Genomic DNA, 24,420 nt, shown 5'->3' on the forward strand with positions numbered 1-24,420 from the left:
CAGTCTGTTGTGATTTCTCCAGGGCGCAGCGCAGCAGGTCAGTGTGGAAGGAGAGAAGTGGTCATGTAAGGCCACTGCTGTCTCACAGATGAGCAGAAAAGAAAAGTGCATCCACTAAAGCCCCTTTTTTAATCTTTTTATATCACCACCTACAACACATACCGACTAATACACTGAACCGCAAAATTATCCAAGGTGTTAACATTTCAAGTTTTACGCACGATTGTTCTCATTAAACGCATTAAATGAATCCAGCAGGCTGTATTTCGTTACGACGCATCTGTTACAATTATGCAGTTAACTCTTGAACTAAACGTAAAAAAGAGACACTCCTGGATGCCAGATACACTTAAGGAACACACAAAGGTGAAGCCGACACGTCCAGGAACAGTGACTTTTGCAATCCAGCACTTTTCTTTTCTTCTTTATGGTCCCATTATAAGCAGAAGTCCAAAGAGCATAAATCTAAGAGCCCATTTCTTCATGTTGCTTCATGTTGTTGTGTAACTGTTTGAATCCATTGTTTTGTTTTTTAATAGCAATGTATTTAACTCTAATACATCTATATTGTGCCTCGAGTTGGCTCTTAAATATTAAAGCGTATCAGACATCTGGCGTTTCATTCAGGGATCTGGGGATGCTTTTGTTGGAAAAGCAGGGAGAAGCTTCACCCTAACGAAACCCCGTTGTAGTTGTGTAATATTTCAAAAAAAAAAAAAAAAAAAAGAAATGGCAGGTGTGTCTGTGGGATTATGGCGTGTTAATGTGTGAAGACCACTTCTCACCAGCAGGTCTCTGAAGTCTTCTTGTCGTTGTTCCTTAAAACTAAAGGAGACCAGAGGCTGCTGGGGTTTGGATCTCTCTTCCTTCCGTAGATACTTTAAAGAAGCAGCTCGTGATCCACTTCTCCAAACTGACCTTTGTGTCATTTTTCTGTTTTTGTGATTGTTTCGTTTCTTTGTGTTTCATGTCTGTGTGTGAAAGTCTCTGTAAAAGCTTCTCACTTCTATCACAGACTATCGGACAAAGCTCTTCTTATTGCTTTTTTTTTTTTGGACAGATCCGAAGCTCAAACTAAAACAGCAGCGTGACATCTCGGCTCTGGAAATAAAAAAGAGAGAGAAACACACTGAAATAAGGTCCATAGATTTAAACATAGAACTTCAGGAGTCATCCCAGGACTTCAATAAAATTCTTTAATTGAACGAAAATATCATTTCTGGGTAACGAGTCCAATTTGACAGTAATCAGTTAGAAGCAGCGATGGTCTTTAAAAACAGCTCCTAAAAACAGCATGAATTTCCCCTTTAAACATGAAGTAAAGACACGATGCTGTTCGTCATTTGGAGTTCATGAGCGCTGATAAACAAGAAAATGACTCAATCTGTGTGGAGACTCTGATTCTGAGCTGCTGTGTGTGAACTTCACAACGTTTTGATCAGCAGAAGACTGTCGCTATCAAAGCTGATTAAATCTAATATTTATTCTGCAATTATTTGCTCTGAGGAAGAGATACCCCCGCAATTATATTACAGAATCCGGACACTTTAGTTGTGTATTGGAAAAATCAATTATCAACTTACTTAAAATTAAATATTGATCAGTAAGAGAGAATTAGGGGCTATTTTATTATAGCACAACATCCTGCACGTGTTTAAAAGCGTCCTGAAGGGGAACCAGACAAACGCAGACATGTTAAGTAGCGTCCTGATTGATTTTCGTTGGGAAACTATTAACTTTCTTCAAGTTTCTTTCTTTCTGGCCTCCTCCTGTGTTTCTCAATGATCATTTATGACCATCGACAAAGTTTTCATAGCGACAGAAATAATGTTAAATACGATGGGACAAGCAGATGTTTTTTTTTTAAAGAATAAATTGTTTTTAAAATCAGATTTTCTATTATTTTTAATTGGCAAACAAATCCATCAGAGCATAAAGGATTCTGCACGAAGAGAAGTTAAATCTGAGATGTTAAAACTGCATGAATCCGATGTGATGGAGAGACGATTTAATGTTCTTGAAGACGGAATTAAAGTGGACTGATCTCTATTTCACTGGTGGAGCCCAGACTGTTTTGCTCTCGTGTGCATTTCTTGTTTCTCCAAAAGGTATTTGTGGTGGATGTGTGGCTGATGGAGAGCAGAGAGAGAGAGTTTAAGTGTTTAAGACTCGGCAGAAGTGTGTTCACACCTTCTATTTCCCGCCTCATAAATCTGACAGACCGTGAATCTAACTGTGTGGGGGCTTTACTGTATGTTCAGGAACAGATCAATGATCAGGAAACAATAATAGTAATAATAATAATAATTACAATAATAATAATAATAATAATAATAATAATAATTCCTGTTTGGGCTTCATTGTGTTTCACGTTTAAACTTACATTCCATATTCTTAATATTACCTTTTATAATTAATCTATGCTGATCCGATTATTAGCTCCTTTTATGTCTAAAATATTCAATGAGGTATAAAAGTTTCATGGGATTTTTTTTATTTATTTATTTTGATTTTTTTTTAAAGCTGCAGAATGAAAATCTATTCCTCTAAAATGTGTTGATGTGGGATTACGAACAAGAGCTTCATGTGTTGATGGATGCCAGTTCAGGAAACAGAACTGTGTTTAATGAATTAATAAATGAACCCCCCCTCTAATGAGCTCGTGCAGTTCTCAGGTCTGAGGTCTAAACTACACTCACGGTGTGTTTGAGTCCGGGCTGCAGTGAAACAGGTGACAACACTGCCATCTAGTGTTCATCCCCAAAACAGAACCAAAACAATCTGTGTAACATTTAAGACCCCGCACACAACAGTGAGACTTCGATCCTTCTGACTTGGTGATATTTGACCTAAATTATGTTTGTAACGAGCCTCTGAATTATTCATTTGTGTGAATCTTCCCCTCTGGTTGAATCTGTCTTTGATATTTGTGGATTATCCGTCTGATATTCCGCATATTAAGGGTTTTCTATAATAAGAGTATAGTGTGTCACATTAATCATTCATGACGGGGCCTTTCCTGCCTTCTATTTTTAGAAAGTGGCAGAAAGCAAATAAAACAGGCCGACGTCACGGTTTGTCATGTATATTTAAGGACTCTAGTGCTCCCCCACCTCCCTCTCTCCTCTCTCCCTCTCTCTCCCTCTCTGTGTAACATAACCATCCTCTTCTCCATGGATATGGCCACCCAGATGCTCCATCCATCCCATCCGCAGACCACGTGACCCACTTCTCCCATGTCCTTCAGTAGTTCATTCAGCATGATGGCTGCGGATGCTGCGGATGCTCTCTGCTGCATCCTGCATCCGCGCCGGTTCTCTCTCCTCTTTCTCACCGTCACCCTCTCCTCTCTGCCGGCCCACACGGCAGCGCTGCTCGGCGTCCGGCCGGAAGACACCCAGAGCGGAGAGCTGTCCGTGCAAGATGGGATACTGAGGGCGACCGAGGGGACCCGCTTCATGCTGAGGGTTTACTACTCCGCATCTCCAGCTACGGAGCATCCCAACAGCCTGAATATCAGCGGCAGACCTGACGCCGCTCCTGCCGCCCCGTGGATCGCCTTCATCGAGGAGCCAGGTGGGGACAGCGAGGGCAGCGGGGACGCGGAGAGTCGGTTCAGGTCCAGAGGAAATCCATGCGAAGAGGAGAATGCCCGGAGCTCGGACATCGAGCTGCTGGGCTCTTTCAGATCCACCTCAAGTTACAACTCAGTTTTGGTGGAGCTGCTCGCTAAAGACCTGCGCAGAGGCGAAGTTGTCAAATACTACTCCATGTGCGCGTTTGATGGAGTGAAATGGGAGCATTTCAGCACCAAAGACTTTTGGTTGGCGGTGGTGGAGAGACCTCCAGAGGCAGATGCTTGGCTCCAGGCGGGTGTCTCGGTGCTCCTGTTGGGGCTGTCTGCGCTCTGCAGCGGTCTGAACATCAGCATGCTGGCTCTGGACCCCGTGGAGCTGCGGGTCCTGCAGAACAGTGGCACAGAGAAGGAGCAGAAATACGCACGGAAAATAGAGTCAGTGCGTAAACATGGAAACTACATCCTTTGCACTGTGGTGCTAGGCAACGTGCTTACAAATACATGCTTTGTGGTGTGGATGTGCCAGATTTTAGGAATGACTGCTCTCTCTACTGCCTCATGTACTTTGGGTATATTCTTTATTGGTGAGATTTTACCTCATTCCGTGGCGTCCAGGCACAGTCTCGCCATCGCCTCCAAGACCCTCTGTGCTACCCGCCTGCTGATGCTGGTGTTTTTCCCCATCGCCTATCCTGTCTCCAAGATTCTGGACATCCTGCTGCACCAAGAGATCAGCAGCTTCTACACCAGGGAGAAGTTGGTGGCCATGCTGCGCGTCACAGACCCGTACCACGACCTGGTCAAAGAGGAGCTCAACATCATCCAGGGCGCCCTGGAGCTGAGGACCAAGACGGTGGAGGACGTGTTAACCCCGCTGTCAGACTGCTACATGCTGTCCTCTGACGCCGTGCTGGACTTCTGCACCATGTCAGACGTGATGCAGAGCGGGTTTACCCGGATCCCGGTCTACGAGAACGAGAGGTCCAACATTGTAGACATCCTCTTTGTCAAAGATTTGGCCTTCGTGGATCCTGACGATTGCACTCCTTTGAAAACAATTACACAGTTTTACAAGCATCCCATGCACTGCGTCTTCAATGACACCAAGCTGGATGTGATGCTGGAGGAATTTAAGCGAGGTAACTCCCCTTCAGATCATATCAGAGGCCAGGTCTCAGAACAACTCTGGGCCCCTTGTTTTTACAAAATGCACCATATGTAAGTTTGGAGCTGTCTCCTCTTACCACAAAGGAGCTAAATGTCTTTTGAAGTGACTGTGCACTTCAACTTGGTTATCAGTGCAGAAGTCAATGTATACATCAGTCCACTGGCTCACAGTGGGCCTGCCAGTGAAGCCCTTTGATCCCCAGAGCAGTGAGAGACATATGTGAAATAGGATACAGTGTCACACTGTGAGTGTGGTTCAGCCAGAGGCTAGAGGCTACCAAGAACCAGAATGGGGGTTATCTGAAGAATTTATGTAGTAAAAATCATTTTCCTAAGACAACAATGCTGTGAACTTTATCTGCCCCCATCACCCCTGCTTGTTTTCCCCTTTCTGTATCACGGCAGTTATGGAGGGTATCAGCTTTGTACTTAAATGCAATGATGAAGTGTATCCAAAAGGTATTTAGCAAGAGTAGAAATGTTTGCCGTCACTGGAATGACAGCAGAGGCAGTGAATTTCATCACTGTGTCTCTCTGACTCACACATCTTTTGTCTGATAAGCATCTTTGCTGTTAACTGTATTCACAGTATTACAGCACTCTGTGTTTCACACACATGCAGTGATGGCATCACTTCACCGCTGAGCAAAAGTATGTCGTCTCTCCCCAGGGACCCCATTCAGTCTTGGCAATAACGCTGAATATGATTCTGAATTGATGCTCTTGTAGCGAACAGCTCAAACTACTCCCCTGGCAGTGTCATAAGGTAAAATGGAGACATATGAGAGGCTGCTGCAACAACTGTTATGTAAGGATTTCATTGACATTGGCGTATGTTGTGGGGATTAAGATGTAAATCTGCTTCATTGACAAAGAGAGCTCAGTAGATGGAGGCAGCAGTTGTCCATTCAGGTTGTGAAAGTGCACACAGTGGGGATTTTAGCAGGGTCATAAATTAGATTGCCACTTACAGGTCAGGAGGTCAACCGTTTCATTTTGTCCAGCATTATGAAATATAGCTTTGGTCTGACCAAGTTGATCTATGGCCTCAGGTTAGACCCAGTGTCTGTTTCCATATTGTGTGTTGTTTTAAGGTTAGCTATAAAAGTGAGGTCAGGCTTCACCTTTAGATTGTCTGTGTGCACTTAATTTTCGGCTAGCTGTGACTTTGAAGCTTCTCCCACTCTGCAGGTTGCCGCCATCCAAGCCTGCAGAGCGACCATGAAAAATTCAGCCTCAACCTTTCCCTTCCTCTCTCGCCTCCTTCCTACTTTGCTCTCATAGATTAAAGGCTCCTGCTGTTCAGGAAGCCTGGATGGAAGCTGTGAGGATGTCTCACTGAGAAGGGTGATGGGTTGGGGGTGAAGTCTGTGTTAGAGGGAAGGATGGAAATGTCACCAAGCAATGTAAGAAATGGTCGAGAGGACTGCAAACATACTGCACAGTGGAAAATAGATACAAAAAACATTTTTATTACCTTTGTTTCCAGGACATGAGTTTCACGAGGAACAGCAGAAGTTTAAAACAGTATAAAAGTACAAGTACCTAAAAAAAAAAAAAATTTTCACCACTGTTCAACTAAAGAAACCATTTTGAGACATAGAATAGACATTATGTTTATTTTTAACTAACTTAATGTGTGCATACATTGTGTGTGCATGCGTATAGAACAGGGAGAAAAGCAAAATGCTGCAGAGATGTAAACATGTATTGTTGCCCACTGTATACGGCCGAATACACAGATGGCAAATATACACATAATGTACAATCACATGCGAACGCATTATGCATGATCTAAAACACCACATGGAGCTCAGTCATAGACTGGAGGAGCCTGGGAAACTGGTGGAGCAGAAACATTTGCAAAAGGGACATCCATGGTAGACCCAGTCTTGCCCCGGGCATGTGTGTCTGTGTGCGAGTCTGGTCAAGTGTGTGTGTGTGTGTGTGTGTGTTATCCTGCAAGAGTATTATGTAACATATGAATGATGTAATGCAGCGCCAGGGCACATCAGCAGCTGATGGCAAATCCACCTCTGACTCACCTGAGCTCTTCCGACAAGCTGACCAGAGCAGTGCGTGCAGCCTCGCCATCCCAGCCAATCTCACAGCCAGAGTCTCATATTTGGAGACGGCTTCCTGTCAGTCAATCAGGATTTTTTTGTCTTGTTGCAGTGGATTAAGGCATTTGATCCATTTTATCCCTTGGCAGTGATCCCCTAAATCGGCCCATCTCATATGAGCCACTGATTTTGTTCAAAGTGAGGTTGGAGACTGTTTATCTGTTTCTGCTGAAAGCTGTGTCCTAATGACATCACAACTTGGGTTAGGTAACGTATTCGGTCACCAAACTGACTTACGTGTTGACGTCAGAGGGACCACGGCAGTCTGTGGCACAGTTGATTTTTTTAAAATGTGTGTTTTGCTGAGTTGAAAATGAAAACAAGTAACAAGCAGTGTGTGCTGTGGCTAGTGCAATAGTGTGTTTGTTGTTGTGCTCATGGTAATTTTTCCTGCTCTGCTCTCCTTTGTGATGGTCGAGCTTTGTTGGCAACTTCTTGTCACATTTGCTTTATTGACTCGCTCCCAAGACGCTGTTGGCGAGCTGTGTCATTGTATCTGGCAGGCTTGTCATGTTCAGCCAAACGCTTACTGAGTCGGAGCGCCGGGCCTGCTCATAGATGTGTAAAGTGTGTGTGTGTGTGTGTGTGTGTGTGTGTGTGTGTGTGTGTGTGGCCGTGTGCTTACAGAGGTGGCAGCAGCATGGGCAGTTTAGTCAGCAGATGCAGGCATCCCCAGACTGATTGCGTAATGTTAGTGTTTACATAAGAGCCAAGTCTTCCAAACTGTCAAAGTATCCCCAGACTAATCCCCCAATGCCCACTTTCCTCTCATCTGAGTCACACACACACACACACACACACACACAGACACACACACACACAGAAGGGTAGTCCTAACATTGATATAATTTCCTATTCGAGCTCTAAGATAAATCTCTCCTGTGTTTATTGTCTCTCAGCTCCAGTTTGGTGTATTAATGCTGATTTTCAACTTGACTGCACAGATCCAGTTAGAGGCTGTTGACTGGTGTTATTTTTATCCGGGGATGTTAAATCTCAACGCACTGCACGAGCAGGTTTCAAGCACAACACATCTGAACTGACCTTTTTTTCTTTTCCGACGAATGCAGGTAAGTCCCATCTGGCCGTGGTGCAGAGGGTGAACAGCGAAGGTGAAGGAGACCCCTTCTATGAAGTGATGGGAATCGTGACCCTGGAAGATGTCATAGAAGAGATCATCAAGTCTGAGATTGTGGATGAGACAGACCTGTATAGTACGTATGATGCATAAACACGCTGCTTACGAAGCTCTGAGTATTCAAAGTCACTGCTGCATTAGCTCTGATCAATTTTATCATATTTCCAGCTCCCACACTGAATAGATTTTCTCTCAGTTTGTCGCAGTAGCTGATAGCCTGTTCAGCTCTGTGGTCCACAGCATCACTTGAACAACATATACAGTATAGAACAACATTTTTGCATTCATATTATGTTGTAATTTCCTTTCTTGCACCACCCCCTCCTCCTGCTTTCTCATTAAACTATTGATCCCACCTTCACTCCCCCGCTGTTCTCACCTCCTTCCTGATGCATAATTAAATTATGTGAATAAACGGCCCAGTCTCACAAATAATCACCATAATCCCCTCGTCTTTAATTGGCTGCAAATGCTCTCTGCAGAGAGGGAATCAAAAGCCAAGCGCCCGTCATTTCATACCCAATCTACTCTGTACTCTCTTTTCTCTCACTGAATTTACCATTTTCATGCCACAAATAGGTAAATAAATAATATTATATTATACAAAAGATAGTCCCACAGCAAATTAATATAACATTTTGAAGTTTTGTGTGTCTGCATGTGCATAATTACGTATGTGTATATATAGCACAGGGGAGTTAATCTCTCCAGACTCCAGGCATTTATAGCGCCAGCTGTTCCTGCTGCAGCTACGATGCATTTAATGGAATATAATGTATTTAATACTCCTCGCATCTGCAGAGGATGAATCAATTTATCAATCAGTGTTTACACAGCACTGGATAATCTCTGCAGCTGTAAATAAACTTGCTGAGAGAAATCATATGTAGAAATCTGTAGTGATTGGGTGCAGCAAACAAAGCTGCATCAGCTAATGAGGTCAGTGGAAACTCAAAATAGTTACTAATTCCTTCTAGTGTCAACAAGAACAAGAATGCTGTACTTGTGTGGAATAACTAGTGAGGCAAACGTAATTGGTGGAAAGGTAACACTTTTACCTCCGTCAGCTGTTATCTGAGCATATAGAAAATGTGAACTGGTCACTTTATATGATTTGTAATCTGTGTGCTTTCATAGCTGATAATCGGAACAAAAGGCGAGTATCCAACCATGAGAGGAAGCAGCAGGATTTCTCTATCTTCAAACTGGCAGAAAATGAGCTGAAGGTGAAGATCTCGCCCCAGCTGCTGCTAGCAACCCACCGCTTCTTGGCCACAGGTAGCTTTGTATGTGTGCCTATGCATGTGTTCATGTATGTTTTGTAGAGCACTCGTGGGTGCACACAGTGGATTGCAGTATAAGACAAGGATAAGGACAGGTGACGGGGCACGTTGTGTTCTCTCGTTGACTCTTGTTTTGGTGTGTTCTTGTGTGTCTGTTTGGATTTATCTTGTAGAGGTAGAGCCTTTCAGGCCGTGTCACCTGTCAGAGAAGATTTTGCTGCGTCTCATCAAACATCCCAGCGTTGTGCAGGAACTCAAGTTCAACCCCAAGAACAAACACGCTCCTCAACACTACCTCTTCCAAAGAAACAAACCTGTCGACTACTTCGTCCTCGTTCTGCTGGTAAACTCCTGCTGCTGCTTTTCAAGTCTGATACTGACAGAAAGGCTGCAAATGAATTATACAACCAAGCAATAATTACTCCTGTTCCTGATTTTGTTATAGTGTTTTTTTTTCTGCATAAGAGGCGCCATTAGATGAGTGATTTAGTGCTCTAAATGTCACACTGTGAGAGTTCAGGCCTAATGCATGTAAATGGCTGTGTTGACATTGCAGGGACGGGTGGAGGTGGAGATAGGAAAGGAGGCTCTCCGTTTTGAAAATGGAGCGTTTTCCTACTATGGTATGCCAGCGCTCATCCCACCCCTGCCTGTTGGTAAGTAGCTGCACACATGAAGCAATAGCGACCAATATTTATAGGGGACTTACGATAAGGGTGGTGATTATGACGGGACAAGGACAGACTGAGTTCAGCAATTATAATCAGAAAATGAGTGCGGTGCTGATGGTGGAAGTGTTTTCGCTGTCTAAATCTCACCCAGCGCCTGTAGAGTGTCAGCCTGCAAGAGCAGCAGCAACCGTGGGAAGTAAGTAATTAAAAGAAGTGATTTCAGAGAATTTCCCAGTGGAAGGACATGACCTGCACAGGATTATATGAAATCCAGCTAAGACTGCAGAGCAAGCAGAAAGCCCCCCCCCTCCCTCTCTATCTCTCTCCCTCTCTCTCTTTCTATGTTCTGGTGGTTGTGTTTTGCACGTGTGATGTTCTGAATGATCTTAAAGCAATTAGGAAGACCCAATTAAATATTAGAATCAAGATTTTTCTCTTAAGCAGCTGCAAAAGAGATTTTTTTTTTTTTTAACTTGGCCTCTCTGAGTCACTGCTCTCCAATAGAAATGACCTGAACAGCATTTCTTCCCGCTCTGCTTGGCAGTGCTCAACGCAATGCTTATGCAGGATATAAGCAAACGGAGCAGACCTGCATTACAAAATACACTCAAAGTGCTCCAACACCATCAATCATCTTTTAAATGCACGTTATATGTTATATATATATATATATATATAGCATATAACATGCATTTAAAAGATGATTGATCTCGCATTTCAAAATAAAAGGCGTGAATAGTGATGACTTCTACTGCCTTGGATGGCCAGTGGGGGTGGATGACACTTTATAAACATGTCCCAAACATGTTCATGCTCATTTTAGGGACTAAAAATACACAAAAAACAATTAAACAGATTTTGGGGGTAGTAGGACAAAGAGTGCATGTGACTATGGTGGTATATTAGTGGGGTATAGCTGAATATGAGTATTTTGATAGATTTGGATATTTGAAATCTTTTTGTACTTTTTTCTGATGAACATTTTTTATCCAATAGTGGTGATGTATGTATGAAACATGTATGTTTGTATGACACAACTCAAAGTATGTTTCCCTCTTCTGTTCAGGTCAAAGGTACAGTTCCCGCGGCAGTGGTTTGAACCAATCAGATTCACTACTGAGTGGAGGCAGTGTGGGTCAGCTCACCACAGGAGGAGGGGTCTACCTACCAGACTACTCGGTCCGACAGCTCACAGACCTGCAGATCATCAAGGTTACAAGCTTAAATGCCTGCAAACACAACAAAGAAACATAAGAAGAAACGACAACATAAAAAATTATAATAACGGCTATTAGAAAATCAGTTAAATGTCTAATTTCCTGCAAACTTTAGGTAAAAAAAAAAAAAAAAGGAGCAAAAGCAAGCAACTGCACTTTTAAGCTCCCTCCATTTAATCTTCAAAATTTCTGAAAATGCAAACTCTTCCTCTGCAGCAGCATTTGCCTTTGATATGTCTTAATCCCTGATTCTGACCGAACACAGACATCCTGTTTCTCGCTCTCCCCTTACTCTCTCTTTCCTGTAATCACTGGGGATAATTGAGCTCCATTTCAACCATGAATATTTCAGCCTTAAATGATGGATGTGCCCTCTCTCCTCACCCCTGCTCCCCTTTCTCCAATACAATCCATGCTTCCTCCTGTCCACGTGCACTGGGGTTACATAGGCATGCATACACACACACACACACACACACACACACACAGATCTACTGCTGATGAAAATACTTATCTTCTGTGTCCCCACAGATCAGCAGGAACCACTACCAGAACGCCCTAATGGCCAGCAGGATGGACAGCTCTCCTCAGACACCAGACCCCGTGGATCCTAACGCTCTAGGAAGGCTTCCGGTCCCAGAGGCCCGCTCGCACAGCATCGCCCTCCCCCTCACACACACACACACTCGACTGGGGCTGGCACGCCTTGCACATCTCCATCCCCACGGTGGCCTTCGCTACACCTCCCAGCTCAACGAAAGGAATCGTATCGTTCGTAAGTAATGTGGATGCTTTGTAGTCAAATGCTGACTATATAAAATGTGTTTATATTACTGTAGTGGGCTGTTTCAGTATTTAAATCAGTCAATCCAAAATAGATTCACTGCAATTTTAATAATCAGTCTTGCTTGGACAAAACCAGCAACATGGAGACAAAACTTTGGGCTCTAAGAAGCCACGAGGGGCAATTTGAAGTATTTTCTCATAATGATTAGTTGGAACATGTAACTCTGGTGATCTCTGTGGATAAGAGCATCAAAGAATACCTGAGATGTAAATGATGATCTCATTCCACGGGGAGAAATGTGAATTATGAGATTCAACAGACTGGTAGAAACCTGTTTTAAAGAGGAAGGAAGAAGAGGCTCAAAGGATCAAACACACTGATTTGAGTGCTTTGTGGGCTAAAGGCCAAAGACCTGTCTGACAGGAGCAATAGATAATGCAACCATTTGATATTCTGCTTTTCCTGGCGGCTCAGAGGAAACCTGGAAATGAATGATTTCATGACTGTTAGGTCAAATGGTAATAAAAACCACCAAAGACATTCGTTTTAATAATTTGTCACTACGATCATGTTTTCTTTATTAGCGAACAACTGATAGTGAGTCACTCAAAAAACGAGTGCAAACTCGGCATCGACCAATCTGTACTGGTTTCGAGGCTTAAAGGATTTCCCACATACCATCTGTCTTACGCTGTGTGTAACACGCCACAAGGGTTGTGTGTGTGTGGGTTTGTGTCACCGTCATTAAGACAAATCAGTGGGCAGATGGTTCTGTTGGTTGTCAATAGAGTAGCGTCCATTTATACACCACAGACTTCACCAACTAAGTCCCCTCCACTGTTTGGAGCTCATCTTTAATTGGAATTTAAACCTCGTACTTTTAACCCTTACATGGTCGTACTGTATGTAAGTTCTTACTGGACCCTAAAAAAGAAAAAAGCACACTGATAATAATCACCCAGTTCTCTAGCTCCATCTGTAGGCAGGACGACAAACCAGCTGCTGTTTTGTGGCCACTTTCAGTTGGTTTTGTGGTGAATTGGTCTGATTCTCTCTTCACAGGCAGTAAATCTGATGGACAGAGGAGTCCCAACGACACTGTGTTCCTCCGCATGGATGAGATTCCCTACATCCGCGAGGACCGCCCGGAAAATTATGAAGACAATGGTGAGTGCTGCTCCGTGCACGACTCCTGGCCGCAGTTCATTCCTATGCAAAAGAACAGGGTCCAGAAAGTTTGTGTGTTTCATGAGATTTCAAATATAAATATTCAATATATTACATTGACTGAGATGGTTAAAGAACTGCATAGACAATCAGTGTCTGTTGATTGTCATTTCAACGTAAAAAATACAAACTTGGTGGTAAAAAAAATCTGTTTTTCTTTCCATCTACTCCATCTGTATATTCTGCTGTGTCCTCCATCTTACTTTCTGATCTCTTCCTCTCTCAGATGTGCCTACGGAGTCTCAGCCGTCCACCTCTCCCTTCATCAGCTCTCTGTCTCTGTCCAGCTCAGAGGAGAACATCGGAAAGAAGCTGTTGCGTAAATTGAGTGAGTGAGCCATTTGTCACCAGCACCGATGCGACAGCACACCCACACATACCGTCAGATGCGCCCAAACTTTTGTGTCAGATGCAGGAATGGTGCCGGGTGTATCTTAGCAACAGGTGATGTGATGTGTCCCTCGCTACAACCCACTCCTTCCTGCCGAGCAGATTCCCCAGATGCAGCTGTCCCCGTTGGCCCAGATACAATATGACTCATTTATTTTGACTTATTTATTTGAGGCTGTAGCTGTGCTGCATAATACAGCTGACGTGATTTCAGGTAATGGCATGTGATGTGAGATTATTTAAAACAATCTTACGGTCTCAGAAAAGCAAATGTTAATGTGAGAAAAACAAGATGAAACTGATTCAGCGACAGGTTTTTTTAACCAGTTATGACTCACCTGATTTTCAGCACGCTCTCCTCTGTTTCTAGGTAACAAGAGGAGGAAAAAGTCTCGGGATGGAGAGAAGAGTTTGGAGGAAGGTTCAGAGCAGCTACCAGTGACAAGCTAGCACAGTGACACTGAGGAAGAGGGATGAAGCACACACCTTCTTCCTCTTCATCATTCACTGGTTTTCCTTACTGAACAACAACCCCTTCGTAGGTCCCCTCCATGCTCCGACACAACTCCGACAGGAGACTGAGCCGTCTACTCCGTTATAGCCACCGGTAACACTCAGGTCCCCACTGGCACACTCCGCCCCACCTCTGCCTGACTTCACCCCCTTAAAGTGAGTGCTCACTATAAGAGGGGCAGATCTGAAACAAAACACTTCACTGGACAAATCTGAACAACATAATATTGGATTTATCCAGCCTTACACTGGACTGTATGGACCTCAGCAGGTTTTCATCTCATGTTTTGTAGTAATCAGGTCAAACATTGTCCTTTTTACCTTTTTTTGATAGCTCTACACATAATGTTAACATTTAATCATGTCATCTGAGCCGTAATGTGTCACTGAGACAGCTGCATAGTTCGTATAACAGAAGAACAGACTCTACCTGTATGGACTCCACAAAATCTCCCAATAAGGAACCCAACAAGGTCCTTTTATAACATGTGTAATACCTGAGCCAGCTTTGATCTTCTACTTGATCGAGCAAACAATATTTATTATTTATATGCTATTATGAGGCAGTTCCCACATACTGAGAATATCTCTTGCACAGGGAACTGCCCTAATGTTGCCATAAGGGTGCCACCTACTGCCGACACAAACCGACACACTAGCCATCAGCTAAGAAGAAAAAGCCACCAGACAAGAGCACAATTTTTACACCGGATCAAAAGAACACAGTTGTGAAGAAGCCATAAATTAATTCCCAACTTGAATGACTACTTATTTTATACACTGACCTCTCAGCAAGATTAGAGGGGCATGCACAATTTTGAAAAATACCTGTGCTAGAAACATCATTTCTTACAAGATTTTATACGGAAGCGTAAGAATTACCAAAAGTGATTTGAAGATAGCAATATATAAGTCATGTCACATACTGTAAATGGTTTGAATTTATCACCTCAGTACCACATACATGCATACATTCAGTAAATGTATCCTACATAATGCATGTGTCCCACATACAGTCTGTTTGGTTTGTCTCTTCCCTTCTCTCTGCACATGTGGCACAATCTTAGTGTATCCAACACCCTCACTTCTCCACCTTTTCTCTTGTTGTTATCACCTTTAAAAAAAAACAAAACAAACAAACTCATTAACCTGTCATTTGATTCCATTCAGTAGATCACATAGGAATGATAGAGTTCATACGATTAGCCGCCATATTAGCCACTTTTCTATGTACAGATCATCTCTCACAGGGTCAACCACTGAAGCTGCATATACTGATTAAAATAAGCTAGGGGGGTTTGGGGGTTTTGGATCTTTATGCCTAGGGACCAAATGGATATTATGAGTATTCTTGAGGAAGAGTAGTTGCTCCTTGCATGTTTCTTAATGCTGCTTTTTGCTGTAGACTTATCCCCTGTAGAAAGCCCAGCTTTTCCATATGCATGAGAAAGGATGCATGAATAGGGTGTTACCATATCTGCAGTAACTGAGGTGCAGTTTGTGACTTAATGAATTCTGAAGTGACTGTAGATTTTAACATGAACCTCACATAGACAGCAGCCTGAAGTTTTAGAATGAAAATAAAAAGAGATATGTACAATAAATAATGAAGGATAGCAAAGAAACGCAGAACGACAAGGCAACATTTTCATGTTTTAGCCGCTGCTATAAAGGTAAAAAGGGACTTTGGAAGTGGGCAACAGTCTGTATCTATTGAAGAGGGTGGAGGAGGCCATAGAGAGCTGCTCACTGAAGGAGTGATTTAAGCCATTGTTCTAGAAATTAGCCATTACTGCAATAATTAAATTATGATTTGATCCTTTTTGAACTGAGTTCAGGTTGGACAAAGCTGATCTGCACTGTGAAATCTCAGCAGATCCACTGTTCAACTGAACAGAGAGAGAAAGAGACATGAAAGAGGAAAGCAATATGACGCACGCTGACGTCAAGCCACCACCCCCCTTCAAACACGCACACACACACACACACACACACACACACACACACGGGTGGTGTTTTGGGACACGCAGTTCATTCTGCCTGGTAAGGCTATGAAAGTACAAAGGATATTGCACTGCCTAGCTATTCACATTGACCCCTCTATGTACACAGAACGTGCAGGGGGAAGTCTTTTGATCTGACAGCAGCAGGGTTTGTGTGAATCAGAAACTCTCTCCGTTGATTGCTTTGGGAGATTTTGCAGTTGGTTAACACTGATTTATATTTGCAAAGATTAATATACTGTTTGTCTAGGATCAAAAGGCAATGTAACATTTTGTAATGTAAAAAATTCAGATGGTTATACAAGTTACCCAAAGATATCTAGAGACAGACCACGTTCTACACGAGGGATAGTTAAATTATTAATAAATTGACTGACTATTATCTTGTCTACTTTGTTTTGTTTCCACCATTTATGTGTTTAAACTACTAGAAAGTGTGTACACAGCTTTATTTTTTTATGGTCACTCACTTCAAATGATTTGCACAGCATAAATATAAACCATAAATATGACACTGATACAATCATACTATTTATATTTATTTATTAGAGCATTTGATTCATCTCAGATGGTCTGTTGACGTCGTACGATAGCAAACTGGTTGATCATTACTGTGTTTGTGCCACGGACTGACATGAGCATCTTACATAATAGTGCAGTAGTGTAATGAACAAACGGTCGCTGTGCAAACTCGACACTAACGTGGCAGGTGCCCGACAGAACCAGAAAAATCCCAACATTCAGCCAGCTGCAGGAAAACAGAGATTACTCTGGAGTCGCGACACCTGTTAGGATAGTTCAGTGCCATTTGTGCTCCATTAATACAGATTAAAACTGAGGTAATTAGTAAAACCCCTTGGGCAGAGGACAGTATCATTAATAAATTACATAGTTCAAGTTAAAAATATCTTCCTGAGAACACTCATCTCTTGTTCACATTGCATCCTGCAATAATACTGCTACTTCATTCACGATAGAGGTGGTAAATACTTAAAACTTTCACTACAGCTGCATCCTTTCATTAAATCAGCACTGAGTCATTTTGGTCATGGTAATATTATTCTGCTTTAACAACTGCTAGTCATACATACTAATTAGCGCAGGCTGAATAAAATGGGAAATGTGTGTTTCACACTTGGAATGGATGAATCACATCAGTATGAAACATTTTTAGACACTAGAGTCATTACTGCTGATGTAATTATAACACAATCACAGATGTACAAGCCCTCTCAAACATCCTGGTGACGACACAAACACAAGCAGTACGCTACATGTTTAAAAAAAATGAGCGATGTCACACTAACTACGCACAGTCAGTAAGAAAACGGGGCAGATTTTAAACACAATGACTTAAGAGGAATAATTCCCGTATTTGTTGTCTTACTGATGATGAGAAGATGAACATCTTAGTCATCTTTGTGCGTTCAGATAGAAATAGGTCCAGGATGTGTTCAGCTTAACTTAGCACAAACAGTGAAAAGAGGGTGGGGGCATGAGCTAAGGGTCGTCTGTATATTTGTGCAAATGAGAGTCCATGTTTGCTCCAGGAAATCTGCTGGACACAAACACTTTCCCTGGAATCTGGTGGCTCAGTGCCCGGCGGGAGGAAGTGCTGAGGACTGTGGGTAGTGTAGTCTTCTACTGGACGTTGGTGACAGCCTCATGGATGGACTCAGCCACGTAATCTATGTTCTTGGTGGTCAAACCGCACATGTTGATGCGACCACTGGCCATTAAGTAGATGTGTCTCTCCTTCACCATATATTCCACTTGTTTGGCTGCAGGAAATACAGCAGAACCAGATTTAATTATTGGTTCATTATTAATGTGACACTTTACAGAACCTGTAAAAGAGGTTTGTGTGTATTAAAGGGAATTTTATTTAATATTATGAGGAAATGATATAACTAAAGGGAGTTTGTACCATTTTTGAGATGTGTAGAAACATCTTGGATTAGTTTGGAAACTTAAATGGACTTTTGGTTTTCATCGCCTTACCTCACCCTAAATATACAGGTTTCTATGGGGATCCATGTGCTGAGCTGTTTATGTGTTTGTACTCACGGTTGAGGCCTGTGAAGCTGAACATGCCAATTTGCTCTGTGATGTGGTCCCAGGTCCCTGGCGTCCCCAGAGCTTGGAGCTTAGCTTTCAGCTGAGCCCTCATCAACAGAACTCTGTCAGCCATGGTCTTCACGTTGTCCTTCCTAGAGTCCAAGGAATAAAACAGAATATCTCAGAAAAACTTCATTCTTATGATGTTATACCTCATACAGTGCTTTGGGTATTGTTTTGATAAGGATAGCTTATGCTGACCATTCAGTGAAGAGCTCAGGTGAGTTCAGGGTGAAGGCGACGATGCGAGCCCCCTGAGATGGGGGGTTGGACCAAGTGGTCCTGACAATCTTCTCCATCTGGGACAGAACTCTCTTCAGGTTGTCTGCATCATGAGCCACAATGGTCAGGTTGCCCACACGCTCATCTGACGGGATAAACACGTGTCAAATATAAGACAATATTGTAGCTGTTACTTTCTATACCTTTGGGTGGCAACACTGACATATCTTCACCTACTGCACCAGCCTAAACCGCTGCTGCTACCTTTCCTGTAAGAGAATATTTTAATATTTTCTGACAATAACTAGCTGAGTTTTAGTTATATGCTATGTTGATCTATTACAGTCATTTTTATAAAATAAAATCTGCTGTTAAACTGTTAAGTAAAGCACTTCATGGCTGTCATAATGATTACGGACAACAGGAAGAATGTCACTCTTTATCGCTCTCATTCAAGTAAGTAATGTTCAACCCAGTACACCCGGGGGCCACTCACTGTAGAGGCCAAAGTTCTTGGAGAACGACTGTGCGCAGAACATTTCAAAGCCCATGGAGACAAAGTAGCGGACCGCCCAGGCATCTTTCTCCAGGCTGCCCGAGGCGAATCCCTGATAAGCCGAGTCAAAGAACACAAACAGCCTCCTCCTCTGGCAAAGAACAGGATGAAAGATCAAACAATCAGCACACCGAGATAAACATTAAGCATGCAAAACCATGTCCTGTTTAAACTGACACTTATGTTAGTGGTGATAGATGAGATAACAGCTGAGACAATGAGGTAGTTTGTATTTGTGTGTGTAGAATACCATCATAACGTCAGCGATCTGCTTCCATTGCTCCTGTGTGGGGTCCGTGCCGGTTGGATTATGGGCGCAGGCATGAAGGACAAAGATAGAGCGCTCTGGACAAGTCTGTGAGAAACAGAGAAGAAGAAGAAGTAAATTCATACTGAAAATTACCACTAATAAGTAGCAGAAGTATCCCCCTATCACACACCTCTTACCTCTAAGTCACAGAGGAAACCATCCAAATCGAGGCCCCTCCTCTCTGCGTCCCAGTACTTGTATGGACGGACATCCTCAAAGCCAGAATTGGCAAATACAGCATTGTGATTTTCTGAGACAAACAGTGAGAAAAACTCTGATACCAGTGTTGTTTTTTTATTATTATTATTATTTACAACAGTGAATATCACTTTGTTAATGCTTTTCACACTCAAACTGATAATAAATCAAGATCACTGATACGACGTGACAGTTATTGATAGAAGTCTAAAGTCTATAGAACTCCCTGTAAAGGAATAAAAAGATTAAAGTTCTTGAACAAAGAGCTACTTTCTATGTTCACTTCCACTCTGTGCTGCTCTGTTTATTTTTTGTGCATGTGTGGGCGTACCCCAGGTCGGCGCAGACACATAGACGGGCGTTTTGGTGTTGTTGTTTCCATTGTAGAAACGCCTGAGAAACTCCGCGCCCATCTTCAAAGCACCTGTACCGCCCAGACACTGGACAGCCCCCACCTGGCGCGACAGAAAAACACAGGAAGTTAGTTTGAATATTAACACATTATAAACTGAAACACGATGCGGTCTTTGCTACACACCCTGTTCTCCTGGATGGCAGGGCTGTCGGCTCCCAGTGCGATCTTGGAGGCCGAGGATCTGAACTCAGGCAGGCCCAAGATGGGCAGGTACTCGTGGTTCAGCCTGTCATCATGCACAATGATCTTTTCCACCTTTTTCACCACCGGCAAAACCCATGGCTGTCCTTCGTCTGTCCGGTAGGCTGCAAGGAATTTAAGAAATTAAAAAAAAGTGCAGGAAAGGGTGAATCCTTGATATTTTTCCCAATGATTTTAGATCATTAAGAGAGTTTTAAGAGAGGTTAGTTAGCTGTAGGTGGAGTTAACGAATGCCTATTTCCTTATGAGCCAAACATTTGCACCGTGGGAATCTTGATATTTGTGATTTTTACAACATATTATCAGCTCCTCTAATCGGTTCACCTCTTATTTGACAATGATATTTATGTTTCGAGGTGTATGGCCAAAATACCTTATGCATTTGGACTGAGATCCTGTAAAAGACCTGCACTTTCATCTGTGCAGTGTTTTAGCCTGATGAACTCTGTGTCACCGCCTGATAAGGACTAAAGTAGACAAACCTTTTCACCTTCAGAACAGAGACTATCAACTTGCTTTGAAACTCACTAATAAGTCCAACGCTGCATATTATCTACAGTGAGTTTTTTTGTACACCAGCTGGCATGAAAGGCACAACTATTTATAAAAAAATAAATAAATAAATCTCGAGCTGATATGACTACGGCTGCAACAGTTATTGTCATTATTGATTAATCTGCTGGTTAATCCATTAACCATTTGTTCTACAAGTAAAATACTGATATACTGATATCACAGGTTCCTAAAGACCCATGTGACATCTTTAAAAACCCACAGATTCATTATCAAATAAGATGAGGAAAGGCAGCAAATAATCACCACTAGTCTGCAACACTTATTTTATGTCATTTTTGCTTGAAAAACTTACTTAAGCAATGAATTGATTATCAAAACAAGTTGTTTCAGCTCTGGACATGACTTTTAATATACTAGACATTGCGTGGCCTACATTTCCCAGCTGCCCAGTTGCCGATGACCATCTGTGGGGCTGTGTTTTGCAGAGAGAAGGGGATTATGAGGCCTCAGCCTCTTGTACTTATCATGGGACTCAGGTAGCCTCGTCCTGCCTTGCAGTGCCATTAACACACGGCCACAACAGAGCTGAGCAATGTCTCTTACAATGCTACTTTATAATATAAGCAGCAAGGATTACTAATTTTAATAAGATTAACACAGAAAACTGCACCAAAGAGAAAAAAATGTGCATTTGGTTCCTGTGGGACAGAAGCAGGTCTGTGCCATATATACACTTGCTCTTGTGGCACGAGGGAACAGTAATCCAGAGAGAACAGGGACAGAGACCGGCTCTATTCATTGTGCCACACCATTATATAACAAGAGTACATCATCAGCAAAGATGCAATCAGTCACTGATGGAGAATGATTGAACAGTGAGCTACATGAATGATCAATTGTATTGGCTCTAATCTGGGTCTGACTGAATAATGAGTCAAATCTCTTCACAATCTCCATGTCATTTAAAATTATATTATAATATCCTGCATTTTTTTTAACTGGATAAAGCTGCAGGTGTTACATTCAAATCTGTCACCTATCAAAATCTGTGACTTTATCTAAGTGTCTTGTTCAAATGTTGTGGTAACATATTAAAATGCATTACCCAATCTGAATAATGTCTTAGTGGTCACATAATAAATATGGACATTCACTTTTCCACTCAAAATAACTGGATAAAGCTGCAGGTGTTACATCGAAATATGTGACCTATCAAAATCTGTGACTTCATCTAAGTGTCTTGTTCAAATATTGTGGTAATATATATTAAAATGCATTAGCCCATCTGAATAATATATTAGAAGTCACCACAATAAAAATGGACATTCACTTTTGGAGGAATTTTAAACAGGTCACAAGATATAATGGGTCTCAAAATTCACTGTAACACCGGCAGCTGCTCAAAGCCAACTAGCTAGCGTTAGCTAACAACCATTAGCCGGTTGCTCCAGGATACCGTTGCCATGGCGAACAGTATGGCTGTCGTGCAGACACACTTTGGACAACTTACCTCCCACTCCGAGGTTCACCTTTCTGGGAAAGTCGTCGTTGTTGAAGTCCTGTGACAGCTTGAAGACAGCTACGGGAGCCGCCTGGGGCACCTCGCAAAACACCGACATGGCTGCTGTTTCTTTCACGGGAGTCTGTGGAGACACTGGGCAGGACGCAGCTACCGGGACGGCTGGAGGGGATGAATGAGGGAAGCCTTTCACCTTCAACTTGGAGGATTTGGAGGATGTGAAGTGGGAGTGAGCGGGATCCACCAATAGGAGTCTGGTGCGCGTGTGCCAAGCCAATCACAGCACTGAGCCTTATGGAGGGGGGTCAAAGTTCAAGAAAACACAAATACAAGGGCTGCTGGCCAATGAAAACCTCTGCAGCATGAACGACAAGTGTCACAACAAATGTCTGGCGTGGAGGATTTTCATGCAGGAAGTGATTTATTCCACAAGATGGAGCCACAACCTCGTTAAAGACTGTTTCAGGAGCTTCCCAGCAGGCACTGGCTGTGTTTACCATGGCATGGGTTTGTTTTGCTTGGTGTCATGTCTTCCCATTTATAGATAAATCAACACATGTCAAGGTGAAAGGAGATATTAGTCTGAATCCAAGCTCTGATTCAGAGGGCGAGGCTGCACATCTTCCCATCAGAAATGTCCATCTGGGCCCTACATGCTCACACAGCTATTCTGCTTGTGCTGCTTGCATGCAAGCCTGTAAATGAGCGCGCACGAGGACCTCCATCTGTCCTGTCCTGAGGCCTCGGCTGAGCTGTGGTGTAAACACGCCGGCTCCTCTGTGCTCTCCCCGCAGCTGTCTGCAGGAGCTGAAGTGGTTGATAAATGAGGGCCACTCCAGCCTGCTCTCCCCCACCAGGAGGGCGACTTCGCTGGAAAGCTTTTCGGGCCACACTGGGGGCCGAGCGCTTGACGCCTCGGTCCTCTTAAAGTCTCTGTCTGGGGGGAGCTTTTGCAGGGTTTGGCCTAGTTTGTGTAGTTAAACTTGAAGCGTAATGGGGGAATGCATTAAGCCAGTACCACCTTAAATAAAACAAAATTTATAAAGGGCTTACAACTTTTAACTCATGTTTAATAAATCCTTAAAGGGAAGGGAAGGTTGTTCCTGCAGAGTTCCTTCAGACTGGATGATGTTCAGACAGATCTGGGCTGTGTGGGGGCCACACCATCAGGACACCATCAGGACACCATTAACTCTGACCAAATCCCAGACTCCGTTTGCAGACACTTTCAAGAAACCTCCACCAGCTTCACTGTTGCCTGCAGACTCTCCGGCCCTTTGGTGAACAAACCGCCTGCTGTTACAGCCCAATATTTCAGCTTTTGACTCAAGTCCAGAGCACCTGCCGCCATTTTTCTGCACCCCAGTTCCGATGTTTTCGTGCATAGTTGAGTCGCTCCGCCATGTTTCCACGTGTGTGGTTTGGCTTTTTGGCCGCAGTTCTTCCATGAAGACCACTTGTGGCCAGACTTCTCCGGACAGTAGATGGTGTACCTGCTGGACATCTTCTGATTTCAAAGGGAAATAAGCAGAATGTGTCTTTCACCTGCTGCACTAAGTTCCCTTGGCCGACCGCTGCGTCTACTGTCCTCAAAGTTGCCTGTTTTTTTGTGCTTCTTCAGCCCATCTTGAAACTACAGTCTGCTCTGAAATCTTTGCCTGGCAGAGACCCTGCTGATGCAGAATAACCACCTTGTGTCTTGTTGCTGTGCTCAGTCTGAACATGATGTCCTCTGATGTGAAACAGTCTTCTTGGTAGCAGAGTTGTTCCTCAACAACTTTTAAGCCTCCTACAGCTGTTTCTGTTTCAGTGTTTCAGCCTACATATGAAACTGATGATCACTAGCACCTGTTTGGCATAACTGGTTAATCATACACCAACTATGATCCTACAAAACACCTAGAAGAACTGATGCTGTTGGTCACAGCAAATACTGATTTGGTTTAAATTTTTCTTTTGTTTGCTCACTTTGCATTTTGTAAATCGCTAATCGCATTTCTTCACACACGCCTTTTGCACAGTACTGCATTTGAATCTTTTTGTGGAGAAGTTCTCAGTTCACTGTTCAGTGTGATGGCTTCTTTTGTGTTTTATATGATTTAGGTTATAATTCTGCAGTTGTTGATATTAAGGTGTTAATAAACTGATCTGGAGCCTGATTCTCTGAAGCTTTATAGCAGAAAACCAGTCCAGTCTTGTGGTCTTCAGGAGCCAGAGGAAGCTAAACAGACAAAACAAGCCCAAAGCTTTTGGAGGATATCCACTGGCT

At 42.9% G+C, this 24,420-nt stretch overlaps 2 protein-coding genes across 2 annotated transcripts; one reads left to right on the forward strand and one right to left on the reverse strand.

The window, feature by feature from the left end:
• The first annotated feature begins 3,236 nt into the window (after positions 1-3,236).
• Positions 3,237-14,103, forward strand: cnnm1 (cyclin and CBS domain divalent metal cation transport mediator 1). The gene is made up of 10 exons (XM_070840969.1): positions 3,237-4,716; positions 7,938-8,081; positions 9,143-9,283; positions 9,462-9,631; positions 9,845-9,944; positions 11,026-11,171; positions 11,708-11,951; positions 13,026-13,130; positions 13,417-13,518; positions 13,951-14,103. Exons 1-10 carry the CDS (start codon positions 3,237-3,239, stop codon positions 14,028-14,030), a joined length of 2,712 nt encoding a protein of 903 aa, XP_070697070.1. The 3' UTR covers positions 14,031-14,103.
• Positions 14,104-17,586: 3,483 nt separating this feature from the next.
• got1 (glutamic-oxaloacetic transaminase 1, soluble) lies at positions 17,587-22,276 on the reverse strand. Its single transcript, XM_070840748.1, has 9 exons — positions 22,143-22,276; positions 20,039-20,220; positions 19,832-19,955; positions 19,440-19,552; positions 19,243-19,347; positions 18,933-19,083; positions 18,416-18,581; positions 18,164-18,306; positions 17,587-17,877 (listed from the first exon to the last, which is right to left on the reverse strand). Exons 1-9 carry the CDS (start codon positions 22,249-22,251, stop codon positions 17,738-17,740), a joined length of 1,233 nt encoding a protein of 410 aa, XP_070696849.1. The 5' UTR covers positions 22,252-22,276; the 3' UTR covers positions 17,587-17,737.
• Positions 22,277-24,420: the final 2,144 nt, after the last annotated feature.

This window comes from Pempheris klunzingeri, chromosome 12 (assembly GCF_042242105.1).
Source record: "Pempheris klunzingeri isolate RE-2024b chromosome 12, fPemKlu1.hap1, whole genome shotgun sequence".
Lineage (NCBI taxonomy): Eukaryota > Metazoa > Chordata > Actinopteri > Acropomatiformes > Pempheridae > Pempheris > Pempheris klunzingeri.

What these genes read in the sequence shown, in the direction of transcription:
- cnnm1 (XM_070840969.1), top strand. Translation starts at nt 3,237, where the DNA reads ATGTCCTTCAGTAGTTCATTCAGCATGATGGCTGCGGATGCTGCGGAT. An exon ending in CAGACCTGCAGATCATCAAG is followed by an intron (nt 11,172 to 11,707) that starts GTTACAAGCTTA and finishes GTGTCCCCACAG; the next exon opens with ATCAGCAGGAACCACTACCA. An exon ending in GGAAAATTATGAAGACAATG is followed by an intron (nt 13,131 to 13,416) that starts GTGAGTGCTGCT and finishes TTCCTCTCTCAG; the next exon opens with ATGTGCCTACGGAGTCTCAG.
- got1 (XM_070840748.1), bottom strand. Translation starts at nt 22,251, where the DNA reads ATGTCGGTGTTTTGCGAGGTGCCCCAGGCGGCTCCCGTAGCTGTCTTC. An exon ending in GGTGAACCTCGGAGTGGGAG is followed by an intron (nt 20,221 to 22,142) that starts GTAAGTTGTCCA and finishes AATTCCTTGCAG; the next exon opens with CCTACCGGACAGACGAAGGA. An exon ending in CCTGAGCTCTTCACTGAATG is followed by an intron (nt 18,307 to 18,415) that starts GTCAGCATAAGC and finishes CTTGGACTCTAG; the next exon opens with GAAGGACAACGTGAAGACCA.